Source organism: Eschscholzia californica, unplaced genomic scaffold, assembly GCF_041429995.1.
Source record: "Eschscholzia californica isolate CP2 unplaced genomic scaffold, dmEscCali1.0.p SCAF_1, whole genome shotgun sequence".
NCBI classification, from domain to species: Eukaryota; Viridiplantae; Streptophyta; class Magnoliopsida; order Ranunculales; family Papaveraceae; genus Eschscholzia; species Eschscholzia californica.
The window spans coordinates 35,002,855-35,025,165 of NW_028238198.1; the positions used below are offsets into that span (position 1 = coordinate 35,002,855).

At 35.3% G+C, this 22,311-nt stretch overlaps 1 protein-coding gene, 1 long non-coding RNA gene and 1 pseudogene across 16 annotated transcripts; all 3 read right to left on the reverse strand.

The window, feature by feature from the left end:
- Positions 1-803: 803 nt before the first annotated feature.
- On the reverse strand, positions 804-3,902 carry LOC147566365 (uncharacterized). Its single transcript, XR_015237413.1, has 8 exons — positions 3,859-3,902; positions 3,627-3,744; positions 2,223-2,334; positions 2,050-2,143; positions 1,841-1,983; positions 1,473-1,588; positions 1,243-1,377; positions 804-1,093 (listed from the first exon to the last, which is right to left on the reverse strand). It is a non-coding gene; the product is annotated as an uncharacterized LOC147566365 (long non-coding RNA).
- Positions 3,903-9,688: 5,786 nt separating this feature from the next.
- On the reverse strand, positions 9,689-11,235 carry LOC147566366 (uncharacterized). Its single transcript, XM_086654350.1, has 2 exons — positions 11,121-11,235; positions 9,689-10,356 (listed from the first exon to the last, which is right to left on the reverse strand). Exons 1-2 carry the CDS (start codon positions 11,233-11,235, stop codon positions 9,689-9,691), a joined length of 783 nt encoding a protein of 260 aa, XP_086510476.1.
- Positions 11,236-12,363: 1,128 nt separating this feature from the next.
- LOC147566367 (eukaryotic peptide chain release factor subunit 1-3 pseudogene) lies at positions 12,364-20,715 on the reverse strand (annotated as a pseudogene). Of its 14 annotated transcripts, none has more exons than XR_015230426.1 (7): positions 20,629-20,715; positions 19,601-19,847; positions 18,749-18,824; positions 16,185-16,238; positions 15,210-15,282; positions 13,070-14,537; positions 12,364-12,693 (listed from the first exon to the last, which is right to left on the reverse strand). The product of XR_015230426.1 is annotated as a eukaryotic peptide chain release factor subunit 1-3 pseudogene, transcript variant X1 (transcript). The 14 variants fall into 14 exon arrangements; XR_015230435.1 differs by lacking the exon at positions 20,629-20,715 and adding an exon at positions 15,925-16,005 and having other exon boundaries at positions 19,640-19,737; XR_015230430.1 differs by lacking the exon at positions 20,629-20,715 and adding an exon at positions 15,925-16,005 and having other exon boundaries at positions 19,601-19,737.
- Positions 20,716-22,311: the final 1,596 nt, after the last annotated feature.

Below are 22,311 nucleotides of genomic sequence, written 5' to 3' on the forward strand. Positions count from 1 at the left end.
GAGAGAAAGTATGATAACTAGTATAATGAAAATGGATAATAAACAAGGCAAAATGATTCCAAAACCTTACATGATGATTTGGACGATGGTGAAACGGTGATGTGAAAACTCAATATAATAGAGAGACAAAGTATGAAAACGTTGATAATAAATAGAAAAATATGAGAACCGTTATGTGATGAAGATGATTTTGTAAGAAGATGAAGATGATGATGCTTACTCGTTGTAATCGGGGTTTAGATTTAGTGGAGCTATATCAGAGAGGGTTTTGGTTTTAGATAGAGAAAGTAAGAGGGTTCGGTTATCGAAGAGAAGAATGTAGAGAGAAAACCAGAGAAAGAAAATGAAACAAAAATTTTGGGATTGATTTTCAAAAGTGGGTTTTATCTTATACATAAGTTTTTTTTATTGAGGAATTATACATAAGATTATAAAGGGTATTATGATAACATAAAATCGTAGAGATTTGTGGTTTCGATCAAGATGGGAACATTTGGGCTAAATTTCTTTTATAGGTATAGTTTTGGCTTAAATGGTGGACTAAATATGAGTTTAGGTGTTGTTTTTTGGACTATAAGCCCAAAAATTATTAGTATTATCTAGTTAGTGATTAGAGAGAAATAATTTGCAATTAAAAGTTATAATATTTTAGGATAGAGTTTGTGGTCGACGAATTACCAAAAGTTATGCAACGTATATAATACAAAACTAGATTCAGACAATCAAGATTATTATCTTGATATATGCAACTACTAATTTCTAGATAGTCTAGAGTACTACAAGAATTGCTCTAAGATGCTTAGTTTTGACCAAATTCCCGTTTAATATTTACAAAATTTTGTAGTTCGATAAACGAATCTTATATCTTAAAATCTTCAAAACAAATAAAAATTGTAATATGAGTTAGCAAATCATTCATGACTATCACAAATAAATAAACCACACGACACAAAAAGTCTTCTTAAACTCAAAGTAATTTAGACCACTCAACTAATTAAACTTATAAATCATTCTAATTTTGTGTCCACCGATAAAGTGATGCCACCGTAAGCTTCCTATTGTTTCACGTCGATCATTTTGTGATTCTTCAAACCTGCAATACAACACAAAACTCAACTCTTGGGAAAAAAAGAGTTGTAGTGCAAAAAATGACACATTTTCTCTAGGAGTATATGCCAAAAACATGCATTTCAAAGATTACCGAAGAAACTTCAAAAGAATAAACGTAGATAGAAAACCTACAGTGTTTCATAGAACATACGAGTGCTCTGCTCTCTGATTTTCCGTTGTAGAATCTCGTTCAGCGAAAGATTACCTATTTGACGATCTAAGGTTGTGGCTTGTCGAACCTTATCCTTTAAATATTGAGCAAAATCCCTATATTGTAAACAAATTATGAATAATACATATTTCGGTTAATACTGAAAACTTAGTCGAAACCTGATATCCTTTAAGATATAAATTTGCATTACCTAGTCTTAACAGTAAAATCGTTGACTTGTTCAATTTCTTCTTCGTAATTGTGCACAAAAGATGCTAAAGAGCCCAGCTCGGTGCCCAAAAGGGTGCCCAGTTGACGTGGAATTCTCTAAAAGACAACATTTTTTCAAATGTTATTTTTCTGGAAAATGTTACTTGGCTCGACCATGACCTGAAATGGCCAAACTTCAATTTAAGCGTTGATATGAAAATTGAAGTTTTGGTCTTTTCGGGCCCATAGTTGGGCCAAGTAGCGTTACTGTATTTCCTTCAGAAAGTAAGTTTACACAGAAAAAAAAAAACAAAACCAAACCCAAGAATCTAAGACATTTAAGTGTTTTATGCTTAGGGATAAACAAACCAGGGAATAATGAGGATCCGCTGGTGAAGTTCAACTTTATTGTTTTTTTACCAACATAACGAACTTCTACATTTGAAATACGGAGTATTCTCCTCCTGCACATCCAATTGCTAGAGACATTGGGGCGTTTCTTCTCTTTTGAACTGCAAAAGAACACGTAAAGATAAATAATCTTAAAAGAATTCCTAAAAATGCATTACGAAATTTACCTTCTAACTCGTGGCGTTGGTTGATACTCGGAGAACATGAGTAGAAGCTGGATTAGGAGCACGAGCCTGAGGAACAACCAAAGTAGGAGCACACCTGGAGTAGGAGCACGAGCATTAGTAACAGCTGGAATAGGAGAACGAGCATGAATATAAACAAAAGTAGGAGCACAAACATGAGTAGGAACACGAGCCTTAGTAGCAGCTGCAGTAGGAGCAAGAGCATGAGTAGGAGCACGAGACGAGCATTGCTACCAACTGCAGTAGGAACACGAGCATTGCTACCAGCTGCAGTAGGAACACGAGCATAAGTAAAATATTGACATATGAAACAAACATGTATAATTATATAGTTTAAAACTTAAAATTATGACAGGATCTCTAATATTTGGCTTTTGTGAGTGAAAAGATATTGTATTCAATTATGTGCCAAAATATAAATGTAACTTCACAATTTATTTTCACGTTCCACGAGTACAGATTTCACTCTTTTTATAGATAATCTTGTTCTAGTATTTCTCGTTCGAAGTAAAAAAGAATTAATGTTTTGATATATGTTTTTGTGCCACATGTTAGTAAAACTCTTCAATTTTTTATTATCTATAATTTCCAATGTAGTTTTGTCATGATTACTCTGTATTAACAAAATCTCCACATCTTCTACCTTAATTAGTCTTAGTCATCAGGTTAAGTACTTGAGTGAGCTTCACAGCCGCGTGCGTATCTTGCTAAGACTAAAAAATAGTTGATTACTTCACATCCACTAATTGAACAATTGATCCTTAGTAAGAAAAAAGTTTATGAAAATTGATTCTTAGCAATTAGGCCTAATTGGTTAATATTTTTTATGACAAAATTATAATATCCAAAACTCGTCTAAGCCCATCAAACCTTTCATCACTACCATATTTCGGTGAAAATTAAATAACTTTTTATTAATCTTTTTTTGTACATACGATAGTTAAGTAAATTATTATGTATTATATATATTGAGTATTGTCGTAGAAGCTCTCTACATTGGATTCATGGTTACTTTGAACTTCATTTGTCTTTGACATTTCGTGCTTCACTAGGAGACGGGAAATAACTCTATTCTTTTTATCCAAAGAAAAGTCCAATAAATGAAAGATCGTGTTAAGGCATTCAATTTGCAAACAACTTTATATAGTAGTTGTAGTTTTATTCTTTGAATCTGATGCATCTGAGTCGAGATTATCTGAATTTTAATCATCTAGAAGGAACTTATTACGGTCATAGTTTAAATAGTCATTCCAAATGAATGAGTTCTTAATTCAGACTTATTTATGTCTGGTTCGAATAAAACCAAAATTATTCTGAATTAACCATTCAAATGAATCTGACACATGAGTCAAATAGAAAATCAAACAACCTGAAATCCACCCGAGTCAATCGATCGATTCAGACATCGAATTAGACTTCTGATCTAATTTTGAAAAAACAAACGTTACCTACATCTTTTTTTTTATGAATTTCGCTACCTACATCTTGACAATCAAGAAAAGAAATAGACAGGGTAGCTCTGCTAAAAATATTCACAATATACTGAGTGATTTAATTACCATGTTAAGGGGGAAAAAGGGGTTTTCTCCCACCAATCCGTCACTTTACAATGGTAGTTCCTTGTTTTCCCATACCACACATTCCTAGGTCGTTTCACTGCACCAACATCTTTCAATTCTATACAAAAATGTGAAAGAAATTTTAAAAGAAACTTAGATCAAAACACAACTCAGAGATAGAATTTATTCAAAGTAAAATAAATTGGACATAATCAAAATCAAATAAATTTACCATCATTTTCGATCCCTTTGGCCACCTCTTTGTCTATCTCAAACGCCCTATCTATCATTTCAGATAGAAATTTTCTAAAGATGGTAGAGAAAGTGTCTATGGTATATCTTTTTATATAGAGCTAAAGCCCATAGTTATTTCTCCAAACTGCGGCGATGAGTCCCTAGTTTTGAAAAACCATGATTTTCAAGAAATACTTTTTCTGTCTGACGTGGATCCCAAGGTTATAGTTTCTAGATATACCTTTCTTACTCAATACGTCTCTTTTTTCTAAAATACTGCTTTTCATGTCACTTTGCGAGTCTCTAATTTTACAAATACCGCTTTTTATCTCACGTGACTTCAAGGTCGCAATTTTAAAAATAATTCTCCATTCCTTGTGGTTCAAGAATCTTACTTAATGGAAAACTCTTAAATTCATTTCCTTTTGTTAAAATGTAAAATTTTCATATCATTCAAAAAAAACCCAGAAAAAGAAGTTAATAAGATGCACTCATAAAGCAAGATTTTCACTTTTTTCGTAAGAGGCGTGGATAATTTCTCTTTTTTGTGAAAGAGAGGTAATCTTTTGATTAAGTAGGAATATGGTCATAAATTTTTACTGCCCATTAACTTCAATCACAACTGCGAGTGAATTTGTTAAATATATATTAACTGTCAATTAGTGTTTAATTTGCCATTGGTAATCTTAGTCTCTCTCACAAATCTATTATAATGAAACAGGTCAGTCACTTATGACAGAGACAAGTCAGGTTGACTATTTTTGTTGGTTGGTTACGCGTATAGCTGATTTCAATAGCTTCTTTGGCACTTTAACACAAGTGTTTTATGATAAGCTATTTAAGTTGTTTGGTACAACCTTACAGAAGCGTTTTCATATATTCAAAAGCTACAATGAACTATTTGGTAAATATAAGCTAATAGAGATTTTATCTAATTATTGCATAATTTGTGTTTTATATTAGTGGAATAGTCTATCGAACTTATCTAATTATTGATAAATTACGAAATTTTTGAGCAGTATTATACCTTACTAAACTCCGAAGAAATAGCAGAAGCCACAATAGAGCTTTTTAAAAGCTGTAATAGAAGCCGTGGCTTTTAATTAAATAAGCTTTATCAATATTCTAGTAGCTTAGTGTTGTTACAAAAGAATGTTAAATTTACGACGATGACTTGGAGAATAAAATTTTGTATCAAGATAATCCAAGTTTTGAGTGGAAAATCTTAAATAAACCCTACCACTCAAATTTCAGACGCTTTATTTTGTATCTGATTTGTATGTCAGTTTTGTACCGAACTGATTTTTATTCTATTTGAGTCAAACATAAAATAAATCTGGACTATAAGTTTATTATCTGCAATATAACTTATATTGTTATCTTATGTAACACCCCAAATCCAGATTTCCTCACAGTAACCTTATTCAACTCCCTATAATCAATACACAACCTCATCGACCCGTCTTTCTGTTTAACAAAAACAACAGGTGGACCCCACGGGGAGCTACTCTGGCATATGAAACCCAAGTCAAGTAACCGTTGAATCTGGTCCTTGAGCTCACGTAGTTCAACTGGAGTCATTCGGTAATGAGTTCTAGCTATCGGTGCAGTACCCGTTTCCAACTCTATGCAGAAGTCAACCTCTCTGCGTGGTGGCAACCCTGGTATATCGCTGAACACCCCATGATACTCACATACCACATCAATCATCTCTAGCGTCTTACCCATCACCGGATGCTCTATCAGTTCCACGTTACCCAAGTGCATCTCCCTCATCTGTCTCGTAAGTCCAGACACAACCAACACCTCTTCACTCGGAAGAGAAAATGTGACCGTCTTGGAAAAACAGTCCACAAGTGCATGATATAAAGCAAGCCAATCCATGCCTAGGATGACATCGTAGTAAACTAACTGAAGTACAAAGAGGTCTGAATCAAACTCTCGTTCACCTAACTTAATAATGCACCCCCGACAAATGTGGTCTATCACTATAGACCCACCCCATAGTGACGACACAATAAAAGGGCTCACACATCGATCTAACACAATAGGCAAAGTGCGTACAAAAGAAGTAGAAATAAATGTACCCATGGCACCAGGATCAAATAATTCCGAGTTCGGACGGAAAAGAAATGAAAGAAAGAAGCCAAGGTCTTTATTTGAAGGCACTCTCCTTTGTTTCTAATTTGAAGTCAAGTCAAGCCCAAAGACAAGCCAAAAGCCCACAAAGAAAAAGAAGAAGAAAGAAAGATGTAGAAATTTTATGGGCACCCTTCTTTATGGTCCAAGTCAAAATAGCCTTATGGGTTTGACTAAGTCAAGGGACCCTAGGGTTTGAGTAGTAAACACAAGTTGGGGGTCAAAGACACTATTCATCATCTTCAACCTAGGAAACCAAGCAAGAAAAGAAGAAAAAGAGAGAAAGAAGAGATCTAGGGTTTCAAGTTTGGAAGTTCTTGGTTGCTAGATAGAGAGCTTGAAAGAGAGGGTTTGAAGAGAAAGACAAGAGAGAGGAAGGAGAATCCGGCCAAAGCTAGGGCCGGCCAGCACACTAGGCCGGCCTAGCTTTGGCCGGCCGAGCAACAGCTCGGGCTGCAGCACAAGCAGCTGCTCGAGAGCTGCTCGGGAGCTGCACGGGAGACGCACAACAGACCGGAACAGCAGTTGCACGGCACGGGAAGAACAACAGCTTCTTCACTGCTCGGGCAGGAGATTCTTGCACGCGACCAGCAACTCGGATCTTCATGGAGGGCTCGGGTTTCACGTCATGGAGCACGGGACGGCTGTGGGACGTGCGCGGCAGCTCGGAACAAGCACGGGATGGCTCGGGATAGTGGCTTCTTGGCCGGAACTCACCATTTTGGTCGGATTTTGACCATCCTTTGGCCGGAATTTTCTTGGGTTCCGGCAACCTTCTTGATCCGGAACCTTAGGGCTTTTATTCCCCATGTCTTGATCTAGCTTCTCATGTGGTTTAATTTCATTTTGGGTTAGAAATTGTAGAGAGAGAAAGCAAGGGTTTAGCTTTAATGGAGGTTGAGTTCTAAATGGAGAAGATGATCACGGTCGCTATGGGGAACCCAGAATTTTGCTAAGGGGAGATCGGCTGCACCTTAAAGACTCATATTTTCCGACGATCTTAGCCTCGAACCACAACGAAAAAGGGGGATTCTCTCATCATTTTCTTTCCATTTCTTATTCAATCATCATGTTTAGCTAACTTTAGTGTGTCGAATATATGAGATGAAATGTGATGAATTCGTGATTATGTTTAATATGATTTGATGTTTTGATTACAAATTAATGTTCATTTATTTCGATAAAAAATATATATATATATATATAAAATAAATAAAAAAATAAAAAAAAAATGGTTCCGTTGCCGGGATTATCGGGAAAACCGGAGTCGATCCAAGGATAGGTTGGTAGTCCTGTTATCGGGAGAGTCTAGCCCACCGGTCTACGAGTCACTCACTAACTTAGACTAAAAAGGAAAGAACAAGATTAAAGTGGGAGGTTTATGATTGAGTAAGCACTAAGAGATTAAAACAAGTAAAACTAAAATAAATTAGCAAAGTAAAATGGGCGAGAGAGATTCAAGAGAAGTGTCGGAGGAACAAGAGTCGGGAGGCAACAAGAGTCGGGAGATAAATAAGTGAGTGAGGTGCCGAACCGAGAATCCGATAATGATAAACCTACAACTAAGTATGATCCGATCTAATGTTCAAAGTATAACCGATGTTCGACTCCTAAGGTGATGTCTATAAGCACTACGTATATCCGGAGATCATACTTAGTCAAACAAACGCCTTAATCGGTTAATCCCGAGTCAACGAAAGTGTTGTCTAGTCGCCTAACTATGTGAAGTGCATGACAAGACACATGAAAATATGACTTAGACTACGATCGATATCGAATACTTCGTTTCGTCTATTAACTATGCGAAGTGCTTGACAAGACACATGAAAATACGATCAAAACAATAATCGAAATAAATGAACATCAATTTATAATCAAAACATCAAATCATATTAAACATAATCACGAATTCATCACATTTCATCTCATATAATCAAGACACTAAAGTTAGCTAAACATGGTGATTGAATAAGAAATAGGAAAGAAAATGATGAGAGAATCCCCCTTTTTCGATGTGGTTCGAGGCTAAGATCGTCGGAAAATATGAGTTTTTTTTGTTGCAGCCGATCTCCCCTTAGCAAATTTCTGGGTTCCCCATAGCGACCACCATCATCTTCTCCATTTAGAACACAACCTCCATTAAAGCTAACCCTAGCTTTCTCTCTCTAGAAATTTGTAGTCCAAAACCAAATCAAACCACATGGGAAGTTAGCCAAGGACGTGAGAAGTAAAAGCCCCATGGTTTCGGATCAAGAAGGTTGTCGGAACCCTAGAATTCCGACAAAACAAGTTCCGGCCAAAGTATGAAGTTTCCGGCCAAAATAGCTTAGATCCGAGCCGGTAGCTTCTGTCCCGAGCATGTCCGACCTGCAGCCGCGTCCCGTGAAGACAATCGTGCTGCAGATGCGTCCCGGAGTGCAGGCCCTAGCTGCAGCAGCCGCATCCCGTGGAAGCTTCCGGTCTCGTCCTCCATTGCTGCTGTACGCGTCCGCGAGAATCTCCCGTGTTGCAGATGAGTCCCGTAGAACGTGCTGCAGCTTTCCGTGGAAGCGTCCTCCATTACCATCCCGAGCAGGCCGAGCTGCTGCCGGCCAAGGCTAGGCCAGCCTTGAGCTTGGCCGGCCTTGCTTTGGCCGGCACTCCTCCTTCTCCTTCTTCTCTCTTTCTCTCACTACCAAACCCTAAAAAACTTCAAAAAACACCCCAAGAACCCTAGCCCTTTCTCTCTCCCTTCCTTGGTTAGTTCTTGCTCAAGAAGATGATGAATAGTGTCTTTGACCCCCTCTTCTCTAACTTGAGTCAAACCCTAGACTTAGTCAAAGTTTGACTAAGTCTTTAGACCATTTCACCTTGGACCCTAAAGAGGTGCCTCTAACATCTCTAATCCTTTTCTTTGTGCGCTTTTGGTTTTTCTTTGGGTTTGACTTTGATTCCCAACTAGAAACAAAGGAGAGTGCCTTCAAGAAAAGACTTTGGCTTCTCTCTTTCATATCTTCCCCGTCCGAACTCCGAATTGAATTCCGTTTTCACCGTCGGACTCGTCATTGACTCCACTTGTCATATGATTTGCTTGAAATCTTTTTCTCTTGTTTTCGGCACATGAAATGATAGTGACAATTCGTTCCTTTTATTCCGGTTTTCATGTTTATCTCCAAAAATGATACCTAACAAGAAAAACACATAAAATATTATTGATAACACTCGATAAGGACTAATTAGTCTAAGTTAGGCTCTCCAAACGTGACATTTTCGTGTCACATCACCGGCCGGAAAATTTGCGGCCGACGACTTTTGCCGGAGAAGACGATGAGATGGCAGAGAGAGGTGAAGAGATGGAGGAGAGAGAAATGATGACTAGTTAACGGTGTTATAACGGAATCTTAAAAAGGGGGCCATCTGGGTATTTTTACTAAAGTAGGGGGCTAAGCAGGAAACGGGTCACAAAGTTGGGGGCTATTTGGGAAATAACCCAAATATAATCCATTAAAACACCAGTATTTACAGAATTGCCACTAATTAAAGAACATGACGCCTGGTTTCCTTTTCGTTTGTTGGAACACGTTTGATTTCCTTACAACTCCTTTCTTCCTTTTTGTTTTATGAGGATATTAAACTAAAAATAACCATTCTTACAAAGCACACTAATTTAAAGCAGAAATAAACGGTGGAGCTACATTCCAAATTTTCTTCTAATCATTGGTTCTACCCCATTTTGTCAGTGCATCTGCTTTAGAATTACATTCTCTGGGTACGTGACTGAAGACGATTTCTGTAAATTGATTCCTGAGTGCCAGCGACGTAGAAATGATTCGTCTCGATTGCCAATGAAGACCATCACTTTGGTTATTGGCGAAGTTGATTAGGTTAAGATTATCACTTTCGATGTAAACGTATTTGATATGAAGTTGAATTGCCCACATGAGACTGAAGTGAAGAGCTAAACATTCGCATTCTTCTGCATTTTGGCCACGAACTGTATCTGCTGCTGCTACAAAATTTGTTTTCTCATCATGAATGATACATCCAATTCCAGCCGGTTCTGTAAGTTTCAGAAAGGAAGCATCTATGTTAATCTTGAGGAATGGTGTCGATGGAGGTCTCCATTGTTGTTGCTTTGGTTTTTCCCTGCATTTGTTTGTTAGTATAGATTCAATTTTCAGTGGTGTGGTAGATGTTTGCTTGATTCTTTCAATGATCTGAAAATGGGTTTGCTTAGTAGATTGAAAGTAATTTTCGCATCTTGCTTTCCATATAAACCAAAGTATTTTTGCATATAGAGTAGTATGTTCCTCATCTAATAGTTTCCATGTTGGATCCATTGTGAAACTGTGGTTAAGTGTTCCGATCGTATCTGGAACTGAAACCAAATAGTTCTAGCGTAGTCACAATGTAACATCACATGGTCTAAAGATTCTGTTGCGTCATGCATTGGTTCGTTACTGCCTGTTCTCAAGTAGTTATACATAGATCTGATCGAACTTTCTTCCTTGTTTTTCCAACTTTGTTGTCAAATTAAAGACATTATCAAACTTTTCAACAACCGAAAAAAAACTATCAAATTATTTATACAATTCTTATCCAAGTAATTTTATGTCTTTCTTGACAAAAAAAAAGTAACTCTATGTTTCGATTTTGTTGTCAAATTAAAGACATTATCAAACTTTTCAACAACCAAAAAAAAATCTATCAAATTATCTATACAATTCTTATCCAAGTAATTTTATGTCTTTCTTAACAAAAAAAAACGTAATTCTATGTTTTTATTTTTATTTTTATTTTTATTTTACTGAAAAGTAAGGATAGTCTTTTTTTTATGAAACTAGGCAATCGTCCTAATTTATTAGCTACCAGAGCAATAATTCATTGTGGTTACATCAGTCGCCAATTGACTTATATTGTACCTGGGAATATCATATATCTCCAAAGTTTGCTTCAAATCAACATTAAACAATTTTTTTGCTAGTAGGTGTGCTACCATATTAGGTCCACGAGAAGAAAATTTGAATTCAATATTTCCAATGTTATCCACATTACCTTGAATCTCCATAATGATAGGTCTAATTTTTCAAGGAGTCTCCTTCAAATTCATCGAGCAAGCATCAATCACAGTCTTCACATCACCTTCAATTATACACTCGTACTCCTGGAGGTTTAATGCCAAGTATGTCGCCAATTTTGCAGCTCGTGCTTCTGCTTCCATGGTTGAAGTCGCTGACCAGGTTTGGACCATAGCCATTACGAATACCCCATCACTATTTCGACATATTGCTGCCCCACTGTCCGTCCATGAAGTAATGAAGCATCAAAATTAATCTTCAGTTTATCCTCCTGTGGTGCTGCCCAGAATCGAGACTTCACAATAGGATTTAGGATTTCGGTATTATTTGCAGTGTGTTCAATACCCGAAAAATCTTGTTGTAGTAATTGTGCTTCTTGGATAATCCTATATATATTTGGTTGAACACTATTGAATGTACAGTTAATTCTCCCCTTCCACAAGCACCAAGAAACATAGACTCTTACTTCAGTAACCTCATGTTCTTCATCACCTGCCAGGCTGCCAACCATTTACAAATAGTAATCAACTTAAAATCTTCATCCCCATCTACTCTTTGCTATTGAGGTATATAAGGATTTTGCACTAAATAAAAATTTCAAAATTTCGTAAAAGACTATACTAGTTCTTTTGCAAAATAGAAACAAAAATAAGACATAAAATTACTTGTTTGAGAATTATACGTCTTAACTGATTACATTATTGAATTGGGTATAAAGTCAAAACAATAAAAAACAAACGGGTGGTAAGCTTACAAAATAAAAATGAGTTGTAAGGAAATAGGATGTATTTTAATCAAAAAAAGGGAAATAAGACGTGGTGTAACAATTCTGTAAATACTGGTGTTTTAATGGATTATTTTAAAAAGTGATTGGATAGGAGCTGTCATTGGATTTTATGCCTTCAAGTTTGAGAAAGATCTCGTGTGTTAAAATCAATTCCCACCGTTAGATGACTCGAGCTCATACACCAAGGTATGAGCTCGAGCTCACACAATCACTCCTCTTTTGTTAATGGAAGTACAATTCAGTCTCTCTTTGATGAATGTGGGACATACTTTTATTGTCATTATTATGTAGTATTAGTTTTGAGGTATATACCTCCAAGGTGTCTATAATTTATGGAGTATCTGTTCTTTAAGTTATATCTTTATGGTCGGAAAATTTGGCTAGTTGTGGAGTTCTACCGTTTCGATGCCTCGAAAATTATCCCTGTTGACATCTCACAAGGTGATCAAAATATCATCATGGATATAGATAACCTTTCGGACAAACATAAACTAAACCCAATTAGAACACATTCAACATCTGCGGCTAAATTCGAGTAGACTAAAAAACCAACAAAAAACACAAATCATTGTAGTCTAATGGCAATACTAAGCCAACAACAATATTAATAGAGAAAGATGACTAAATGTTCATCTAAAATTTAACAAACCACCTCCAATATCCAACTGAAATAAAATAAAAGACCCTCAAGGTTCTCTTGCAGCTAAAACTTCAAGCTACTAACTCATTCTCCTCTCATCAGATGCATCCATCCATTAGGTTTTTCTACTGTCCTTCTGTATGAAACCTATTTGCAGATCAAGATGGTTGATGCAGAAACCTCCTTGATACCAGCAGTACCATGCTGATCCTGATAAAGTCAATACAAGAAAATTAGAATTTAACGGAAGATTATGCTTTAAAGCTCCGAGAGCAAAACTAATAAGGATGAACTTTTTGTTTTGAGATTCCGATCTGAAATTTGACTCAAGATCTTTATTGACTCGTGTCAGATTAAATGGCATGTTGGTTGTCGTATATCTCGTCTCTTCATGACTAATTAGGGCTACTTTTTTGTGAAATTATGACTCGGACGTAGAACAAGTCCGAATAGAGAGTCCATTTCAAACTCCGAATACTCGTATTCAAACAAGTCTGACTTAAACGGATCTGTTTTGGAGAACAGATGAAAACAAACACACCCTCAGATACCAACAGTTGAAGATAGAAATAAATAAGCAGCAAACCTTATCTTCGATGAAATCTTTGGCAGCAAACTTGGTGCAGCAAGCCCAACCGGAGCAGGAAGCACCTCATCCTGGACCGGCATTGAGATTTGTTGATTGATAGCTATTCATAATCATCATCAAATTCACCATCAGACAACTCGTCGAATGTCCTCATATCGAGCTGGTACCGAAGAATTCCTCCAATACCACCAAATCCTCTGCAAAACTGAGAACCCTCTGGTGATTTGTTAGTGACATATTCAAGAGTACAACCAAATTGCCTATACTCATTAGCAAACCATTCCAAAAGAGATAGTTTTTCCTGAACTTCCCATTCTGCGTTGTTAGACGGATCACGGAAGTTGCTTTGAGTGGTTTCCTGATCTTTGTTGTAGTGCTTTATTACAACTTCACCTGTCACACTGTTTTTCAGCACATATCTGTTAAGATCCAGATTTTCCCATACAATTAGGGTTTCAACAGAACCCACCTCTAATGCTTTCAGCGTGTCATCTACCCCAGATACGTACTTTCCTGTGTCCTGGCTTATCTCGTCTAAGTACTTCGTAATTAAACGTTTCTCTTGGACAAATTTCACATTTGAGAGAATATCCGCAGAGAGCTCGATTGCCTGGTTGAACCCGTTTTCACCACCATAAGAAACATCCACAACATTCAATATTTTGGTCTGAAGACGAGAATCAAACATATCAGATTGGCTTAACTCCGTCTTAAAATCAGCAGATCCAGCAAGGATGAGTCCTGAAACATTGGGCTGATTAGTAGCTGGATTAATGTAGAATTGTGTTGCTAGCTCAGCTGTCTTTCTCACGTAATTGTGACGCTTCTCCATTCGAAGACGAGCAAAACGCAAAGCTGATTGACCTCCTCGTCCATGCTTCTTTGGGAGATCAACACTGAATTTGTGAAGGATTTCACGAGTATTACCACTTAAAGTTCCAAAAAGAGTTCCATTTCCATCCATCACGATGAACCCAAACTTATCGTCGGATTCAAGAAGTTCGTTCAGAGCGTCTGTGTGGAACTTGTTATCACATAGATAAAGAGATGCATTGATAGGCTTAAAAGGTTCAAAGTCAATGGTTACCTTCTTCTCCTTCCCATCATCAGTAACAATGGTTCCTGTGTACAAAACCAAACCATTCGGAGGAACCTTGTTGTAAAGCTTCAGCTTCTGCTGGGCAGAAGTAATAGCACCCAAAACAGACTGACGGTTTATCCTACTTTTGATGTTAGATGCAGTACCAAATTCATCACCCAACATCTTAGTCACCCGCGCAATCTGATCACGAGGAGGCATGATAAGCGAAATCATGCTTGTTCCATTTCCTCTAGCAGCTTCCAATGCCTTGATCCGTTTCTTGATCTTCCAGATCTCAATGTCCTTGTCAGTTTCGTGGCTGTCCGACATTGTAAGACTCGTAAAAAGCAACTAGTCCGTAAAAGAAGAATAAGTATCACAGACCTAGCAATCAAATATACACCAAATCCACGCTATTAATGTCAAGTGATACAAAACAAATACTTTAATTTATCCGACAAAAAACCATAAAAGGAACATGTTAACATACTGAAATAACGATACGAAGCACCTTTCAGACTTGAACAATGAATAATTATACTAGAAACTGAAACCGACATAATGAAATAAAAAATCGGGTTATCATGTACTACGAAAAAATTCAATCAAAAAGTAGGATAATTTACCTTTTCTATAATTGGGGTTCATTAAAATATAATAAACAGATTATAATCCTAAAGGTAACTCTTGTGTTAATACTAGTTATTAATGTGTGATGCCTTAACAAATCACTTATCTAAGCAAATTCAGTGAGCCTTTCCAATTAGCTTAACAATAACTATCCTTATCCTAAAAGCTAAATCAAGAACTTGTGAATTTTAAAGGATCTACAAGAACTTCATGTGTTAATGTGAATCTCCCCTTAGGATTTAGTACTCATATTGTTCAGTTTGATTTCTTCATTATTACATCTCTTGGTAATATGTAATTATGACAACTTAATGTTCATTTGATTCCTTCAGTAATTTGGTTGAACATTGATTGATATAACTGGCTATATCCTAGTTATAGATCAATAAACAAGATTAAGAATCGAAGAAGAGTAAATTAGGTTACCTCTCCCCTTGTCGCTCGCTCCTCTTCTTGATTTTTTCCGCCGAGGCAAGGCTTGTAGGGTAGTGTATATATTCTTAAGAATCAAAGAAGAGTAAATTAGGGTTTTTTTGTGCACAATTTTGAGAGTACTAATAACCGTTATATTAAAGGAATAGTATATTGTTCAGGGATGTCGAGGGAAGATGCTGACTGGGACAAGCACTTTTTTTCAATTATGTATATTGTTCAGGGATGTTGAGGGACTAAATTTTAATTTAATTATATTTTCCTTAACACCCAAACGGATTAAAATTCGTTCTGCCCGAGTCTTGTGTTAAAGGAAGTTTCTATTTGAGTAAGTTTCTATCTTAAAAAAAAGAAACTTATAATTGATGGCAAGTGTATCTTCCTTTTAACTTTTAATAATTTATAATTGATGGCAAGGAAGTTTCTCTCAAGTAAGTTTCCGATCTTTCCTCAGTCAGAAAGGTGGAGCCTCCGACAAGAGATATAACTTTCTCTTTTGTAGGGATTTTGCAGTGAAATATTGGCCTTTTAGGGTTCTTATTTATATGAATTTATTCAATTTCTGCCCGAATTTAGTACCTTATGGTTCGTAACTTGAATATGGTGTCAAAAGAAAATTATCCTTCTGCCCTAATTTTATTTTTTGTTTGATTAGGTTCTGATGAAATATCTTATTTGTAGGGTTGGATGATCTTCATCATTTACTGACCTAAAAAACGTATCCTCTAATTTGTTGCCTGACCCAGCATAGAGTTAGAGACGTATTTTGGAGAGCTTCCCAGCCCTGTACCTATGTCACAACTTCTGTGTTAGGATTTGATTAAGCCAACTCAGAGTGCTCCATTATAACTGTCAATCAATTCTTTGATTTTCATCGGTCTTTTGGTTTCTGATCAGAAACCTGAATTACATCACAGTAGCTCTCAAACAACCTACAGTAGTTGAATGGAAAGTGAAAGACCGCTATACCTTTAACCGCCTAAATTCCTCGTGTATAACCGGATCGAGTAATAACCTCCTTGCCTGTTCATAAGATCAGTTTAGCCACCTTCTCAAATAAACATTGCAGCAACTAGCACTAATGTTGATTAAATATGATTATTGGAAAACAAAGACAGAACAATTACTAGCAGAGGCAGAATATCAAATTATGTAAAGCATAAGTGGAACAAAGACAGTGTTTTTTCATATTCAACCAAGTGGGCTTTAGAAAAGAAAGCTTAAGTGACAACATCGAGGTAGTCTTATGTTTTTATCGGTGACTGTTAGTTGTGACTTCCGGAGACAAAATTACACCAGTATATATCATATGAAACAACTTCTCCCATTAAAGAAGTTCAAACATAGCAACATACTATGTTTATAAAGCTATTAAGTAAGCACACTTTGAGCAACAACACATATGATACCCCTATCCAGCAAACCCAATGTCTCTTTGTTTTTTCTCAGGAGTTACATTCCCATGTAGTGACCCCTTCATAATAGTTTTAGAAAAAAACTCTCTATAGAAATATAATTTAACCCCTTAATAGAATATTCATATTAGATCAGATTTCATATAAGATGCCATATTGTTCAAAGGTTATTGTGATATCGATCTCTTATTTATTTATTTATTCCTTGAGGTAAAAGATCTCATATCATTCTGACAACATCCGACCATTCTATATTATAGACTCTTTGATTGCATGAGAATATTTTTCCGGCAACGTTCTACTGTAGTCTTTAAGCTATCCTTTTTAGTTGATTCTGAAATTCCTATATTTGTTTTGTTGATGATGTAGTTTCCCAAGCTTTGTGGGATGAGTGGAACTGCAACAACTGAAAGTAATAATTGTTCTTACAAACAATCCCGTAATAAAGGAGGTATGATTTAGACTTCTTCTTTCCTTCTCTTACGGACTAGAAAAGTTGTTAAGGATCTTTCTAGCATAGTTAAGTGGTCGTTTTTATTCAACATTCTGTGATATAACATACGTCGTATTTTTACTCCATATTAGGATGAGTCTAACGTTCTAGGATGAATAAACAAAGTAATCTTAAGCACAATGAATTGTTGTCGAAGTTGTCGAAGGAAGATGGGATTCCCTATGAGGTAAGATTACATCTCTTAATTTATTTGAATATCCATGATTTTATTCGGTGTTGATTCAAGATTGCTATTTTAATGTCCAATTCATTAAATTTGTTTTGGTGTGTTAAGCTTTAGTATCATACAGTATAATACCTTCCCTCTTTAGGTTTTTGCTCAATTCATATTTGGGACAAGATCGAGAACTACTTTTTCCAATAAATTCAGTGTCGAGAAGTGGTTGATCTTGAATTTCTGCAACAATGGGGTATGTTCATATTATTTTATCCTAGAGAGGTTATAGCTTCTTTGGGTTGGTTCATATGATATGCAAGTTATATGTTATTTGATCCCTTGATTTTGTCGGTCGTGAATTAGTTTAAGCTAATTTGATTGTTCGATGAAAATAAATTCTTTTGTTGTCGATTTTGAGTCGAAATAAATCTCAATGCTTAAAGTTTGTTCTAATGTGGTATGTATTTTCATTCTTGATTGAATTTACGTTTGAAATTTTCTTCAGTTTTAGGAATTATTGGGGTCTTTTATGTTATTCTACTTCTCATTCCCTCTCCATACCATTTTCTTGCTATAAAATACTAAATCAGTTTAGTATTTTAATTTATAATTTTATTTGATCATTATGTTGCAACTTATGCTGGTTATATCTACTATTGAATCCAAATCGTTCAAAAACGTTAATAATCTAATTCTTTTACTGTTATTATTTGTAGTTGGAAAGGGGTCTTTAAATCATAACTCCATAGTGGACAAGAGTGAATATAGTGAGGTATCTCTATTTCGATTTTTTTTTTCTTATGTTTATTCTATTTCTGAAGTTTTATACTATTAAATACCTCGTGTTGGACTTAGTCGAAAATTATACTTCTTGCTTATTTTCTTTTCTTCACCAATGTACATTATATTTCTAATAAAAAGATAAATAGACATCATTTGTGCATAGTTAATCTTATTTTATCTTTTATGTTTTGGTCGTTCACCAGGGGAGATATAAGAAAAGTTATTGTTTTAATTATTCAATGTTGTTGAAGTCTACAAGAGGTTGTGATTAAAAAAGCAGAAGTTGTTCATTTTTAGTACTATGATCTCGATATTTCTTTTTATCTCGATATTTATTTGATGTTTGTTGCTTCTACTGTCAAGTTTAGAAGTGTTACAAAGAGAAAACAACTATGGTTTCTCGGATATTAAAAAAGTTATGCAAGAGAAATGAACGTGTATTTATTTTTCTTAATTAACTTAGCACCAAGGGCGGAACCAGGATTTTAATCCCGGGGGACTAACCACAGAATTGAAGTTAGCAGATCTTTTGCTTAAAAAGTTGTTATGTATTTAACTTCTACTAAAGATGCATCAACTACTTGGAAAACAAAAATTTGAAGCCATTGTTGATAGTTTTCTTCTTAAATTTTATGTTCATTCAGAAAATAAAAGAAATTAATACCCGATGAGAACCAATAGTTTTCTCCTTTGTCTTATATCCTCACGTACTAAATTATGGTATTTGTCCAATTCACTACCTGTCAAAATAACATATTTCGTAAGATATAAACCAATTAAAGCTAGATTTGGAAAAGTAAAATTGGAAAGGAAGATAACTTACTAAATTGAGATCATCTTATAAGAATAAGCAAAATCGAACAAACATTTGCATTCACTATTGTCTTTATGTAAACCAAATTCACTATATCTTCAATAAAGACGACTTGAATCTAGATATTACAAACATAGTCAAAACTATAAACAATCGAAGACATATCTACTTATATACCGAAAGCAATTAATGAAATCTAGATATTTACAAACATAGTTAAAACTATAAACAATCTAATAAACAAAATTAACTATATAGATGTCTATTAGACATATTATCAAACACTTCATGTGCATAAGTAAATTGACCTAATTATTGTATGAATTTGAATACCTAAACTCAATACTTTATACAAAAACGTATAACACATAAACCACATTCAAGTTTATATACAATTAGTAAGTAACAGCTTGTCAGCTTAGTAAGTAATTTGATTTTGAATTTGAAATCCCTAAGAACTCTTCAAATTTGAACATAAAATTAGCAAACTATACAAATAAATCAAGCCTTCAAACTACATAGAACGAAGTGATAACTTATTAGTATTTGATTTTGAAGTTGAAACCCCCAATTTTTTGAACCCAAAGTTGAAATCAGCAACCCAAGATTATATGAACTACCAAACCCTAAAAATAAAATAAAAAACATGAAACCTTCATACTATTGTTCACATAGGTAAGTATATTCAACCAAAATACTAACCTTCAATTGCTTATGAATAGCAAAGATTGATACCAAAACTTTGAAGACTTAACAATGAAAATTTCCCACGATTAAGTTTCTTCATCTATATATACCAACCCGGCAGTTCCTAAATTCTCCATCAAAGTCCCCTAACCGACTAAAACTCTAACCCCTAAAAATTAGACAATAAATGAAAAATACTTATTTAGCCCTCTTCTCTTCAAATATCACAAAATTGCCACCGGGCCAGCAGCCCGTTTAGCCTCTTAATGGTTCCGCCCTTAGGGGTGTGCAAAAGTAGACCGAACCAATCAAACCAAACCGATCCAAACCGGTCCATTCGGTTTTCAAACCAAACCAAACAACGAGTGGTTTGGTATGGTTGTACATTTTCAAAAACCAACTGGCTTGGTTCGGTAAGCGGATGTAATTTTTAGGAACCATTAAAACCAAACCGAACCAGTCAAGTTAAATTAATATATATATAATTACATGTTTACTTAATTTTTTCTAGAATATATCTACCATATCTCTATAATTTCATACAAATACATATCTTTCATCAAGTTCTTGCTAGAAACAAGAATAACTACTACCCATACAAAACAACAACACTACTACAATATAATGTTACTAGCTAGTATTAGATTAAAAACAATTCATGTATCATTAATGTTACTAGCTGCTATAAAATATTTCGGTCGGTGGTCTGCACATGTCTTTAATGTTTTAAATGTTTTTCGAGGTATTATGTTAATTTAATTGTTTCTCCAGATTTTTAAGGAGTGTTGTCTTGATTTTATACGTCAATGTATGAAGAAAGTAACTCGATTTGTCGATTTTCATGGAGAACATGTTGTTTTTATGGATGGTTTGGTATCCAGTGGTATCTAAACCGCTTATGATGGTTTGGTTATTAACCGAACCAAACCCTGAGCGGTTTGGTAACGGTTTGAAAAATCACTAACCAAACCATGAGCGGTTTGGTAATGGATGACACCAAAATACCGGATACCGAACCAACGAACACCCCTATCCGCCCTTGCTTAGCACCATCGTTGATGTATCACATTTGATTTTTCTAAATTTCAAATTATATGTTCTTTTTTAATGTTCAAGAAATCAAGTTCTTCAAATAAATTTCGTTCAATGTGATCGATAAAACTGTTCGTGCCCTAGGCACGGGCTATACCCTAGTTTACTAAATGAGATCTATCAAAATAACCCTAAAATTAATTAAAATGCAATTAGGAAAAGGGCGCCCTTAGGAAAGTAATGCTTATATGTATACCAAAATAGAGTAAGGTTGCCAATATATGGACAACCAAATTTTTTAGATGGACAAACATGTTGGGTGTAAATATAATTAGATACTTCTATTATTAAGTGAACAATCAGAGATTTCATTGTCTCCTAATTTTCACCGCCATCTTCTCCAAATAACTATCACCGGCACATTGTCCCAAGGCCATAGTCTTCTCTAACCACTACCAAGCAAGTCAAAAATTTCAAAACTCAAAGAACAAGAAAAGAACATGTTCTTAAAGAGAAGAAGCTGACATTATTTTTTTAATCTAATAAGTTTTCATGGTGATTAGTAGATTTTACCTTTTCTAGGGTTTATGAATAGCTTTGTATCATTTCAAGAATTCAAACTCAATAGAAAGTTTGCAGATCTTAGTGATAAAAACCCCTAAATTTCAATTCAGTATCACAATCATTAACAACTTCAACTTCTCCAATATCAGGCCAACATCCCATATCCACATCCCTTCTTTGTAGAGAGAGAAAGTAGATGAAAAATATGAACATCTGTTTGGGATAAGATATGGGATAGAGAGAAAGAGAAATGAAAGATCAGATTTACCTTTGAGTTTGAAAAAGTGTGATTAATTGGTTTAGTTAGAGAGAGAAAGACGGGTAGATGAAAGATAGCAGAAAGAAGAGCGGTAGGGATGGAGATGGAAGAGAGAGAGTTGAAGTGTTTGGTTGTCCCCCAATTAAAAGTGATTAATTATATTTCCACTTATCTTTTGTTGTCCATATAAGAAATTTAGTTGTCCATATATTGGCTACAACATGTTTTTTTTTTTGCCGCGGCTTTGGGGAATAAAGAAAATTCTCCGGGGAATAAAGACTTTTCTTAAAACTAGTCAAATAAGATTGACTTTTTATGTTTCTTTTTATTTCTAAGGGGCTTCTAATTTTAGAAGATGCTATAAAAAAAGCTCCTCCATCTCATCACCTCTCTCTGCCACTTCATCTTCTTTAGACACCTCATCATCTTCTCCGGCGAAAGTCGCCGGCCGGCTAATTTTCCGGCCGGCGACCTTCAAACATAATTTTTTTAAAAAATTTTCTCTCTCCTCTCGCTCTCTCTAAATTCTTTTTTTTTCTTTTCTCTCTCTCTCTAGAACAGATCTAGAGAGAGAGAGAACAGTCTGTTTTAATGTGTTTGACCCCATTAAAACAGATAATAAAACAGACTGTTTTATTATCCTCCTCAAGCTGGTGAATTGTACAGTCTCATTTTGAACAAGGTAAAGGTGAAGACTGAAAAAAGCTTCTTCCTATTAATCCATTTCCTTCATTCAATACTTTTATGAATTCATACTTGCCACTAGATTCTTTCTCTTATCTCGATTTATGGGTGATGTAGTGATCATTTCGAAATGTTGTCATTCAATGTGTTTGATAAATTTTCTCAATGAGAGAAGAAACAAATTCCT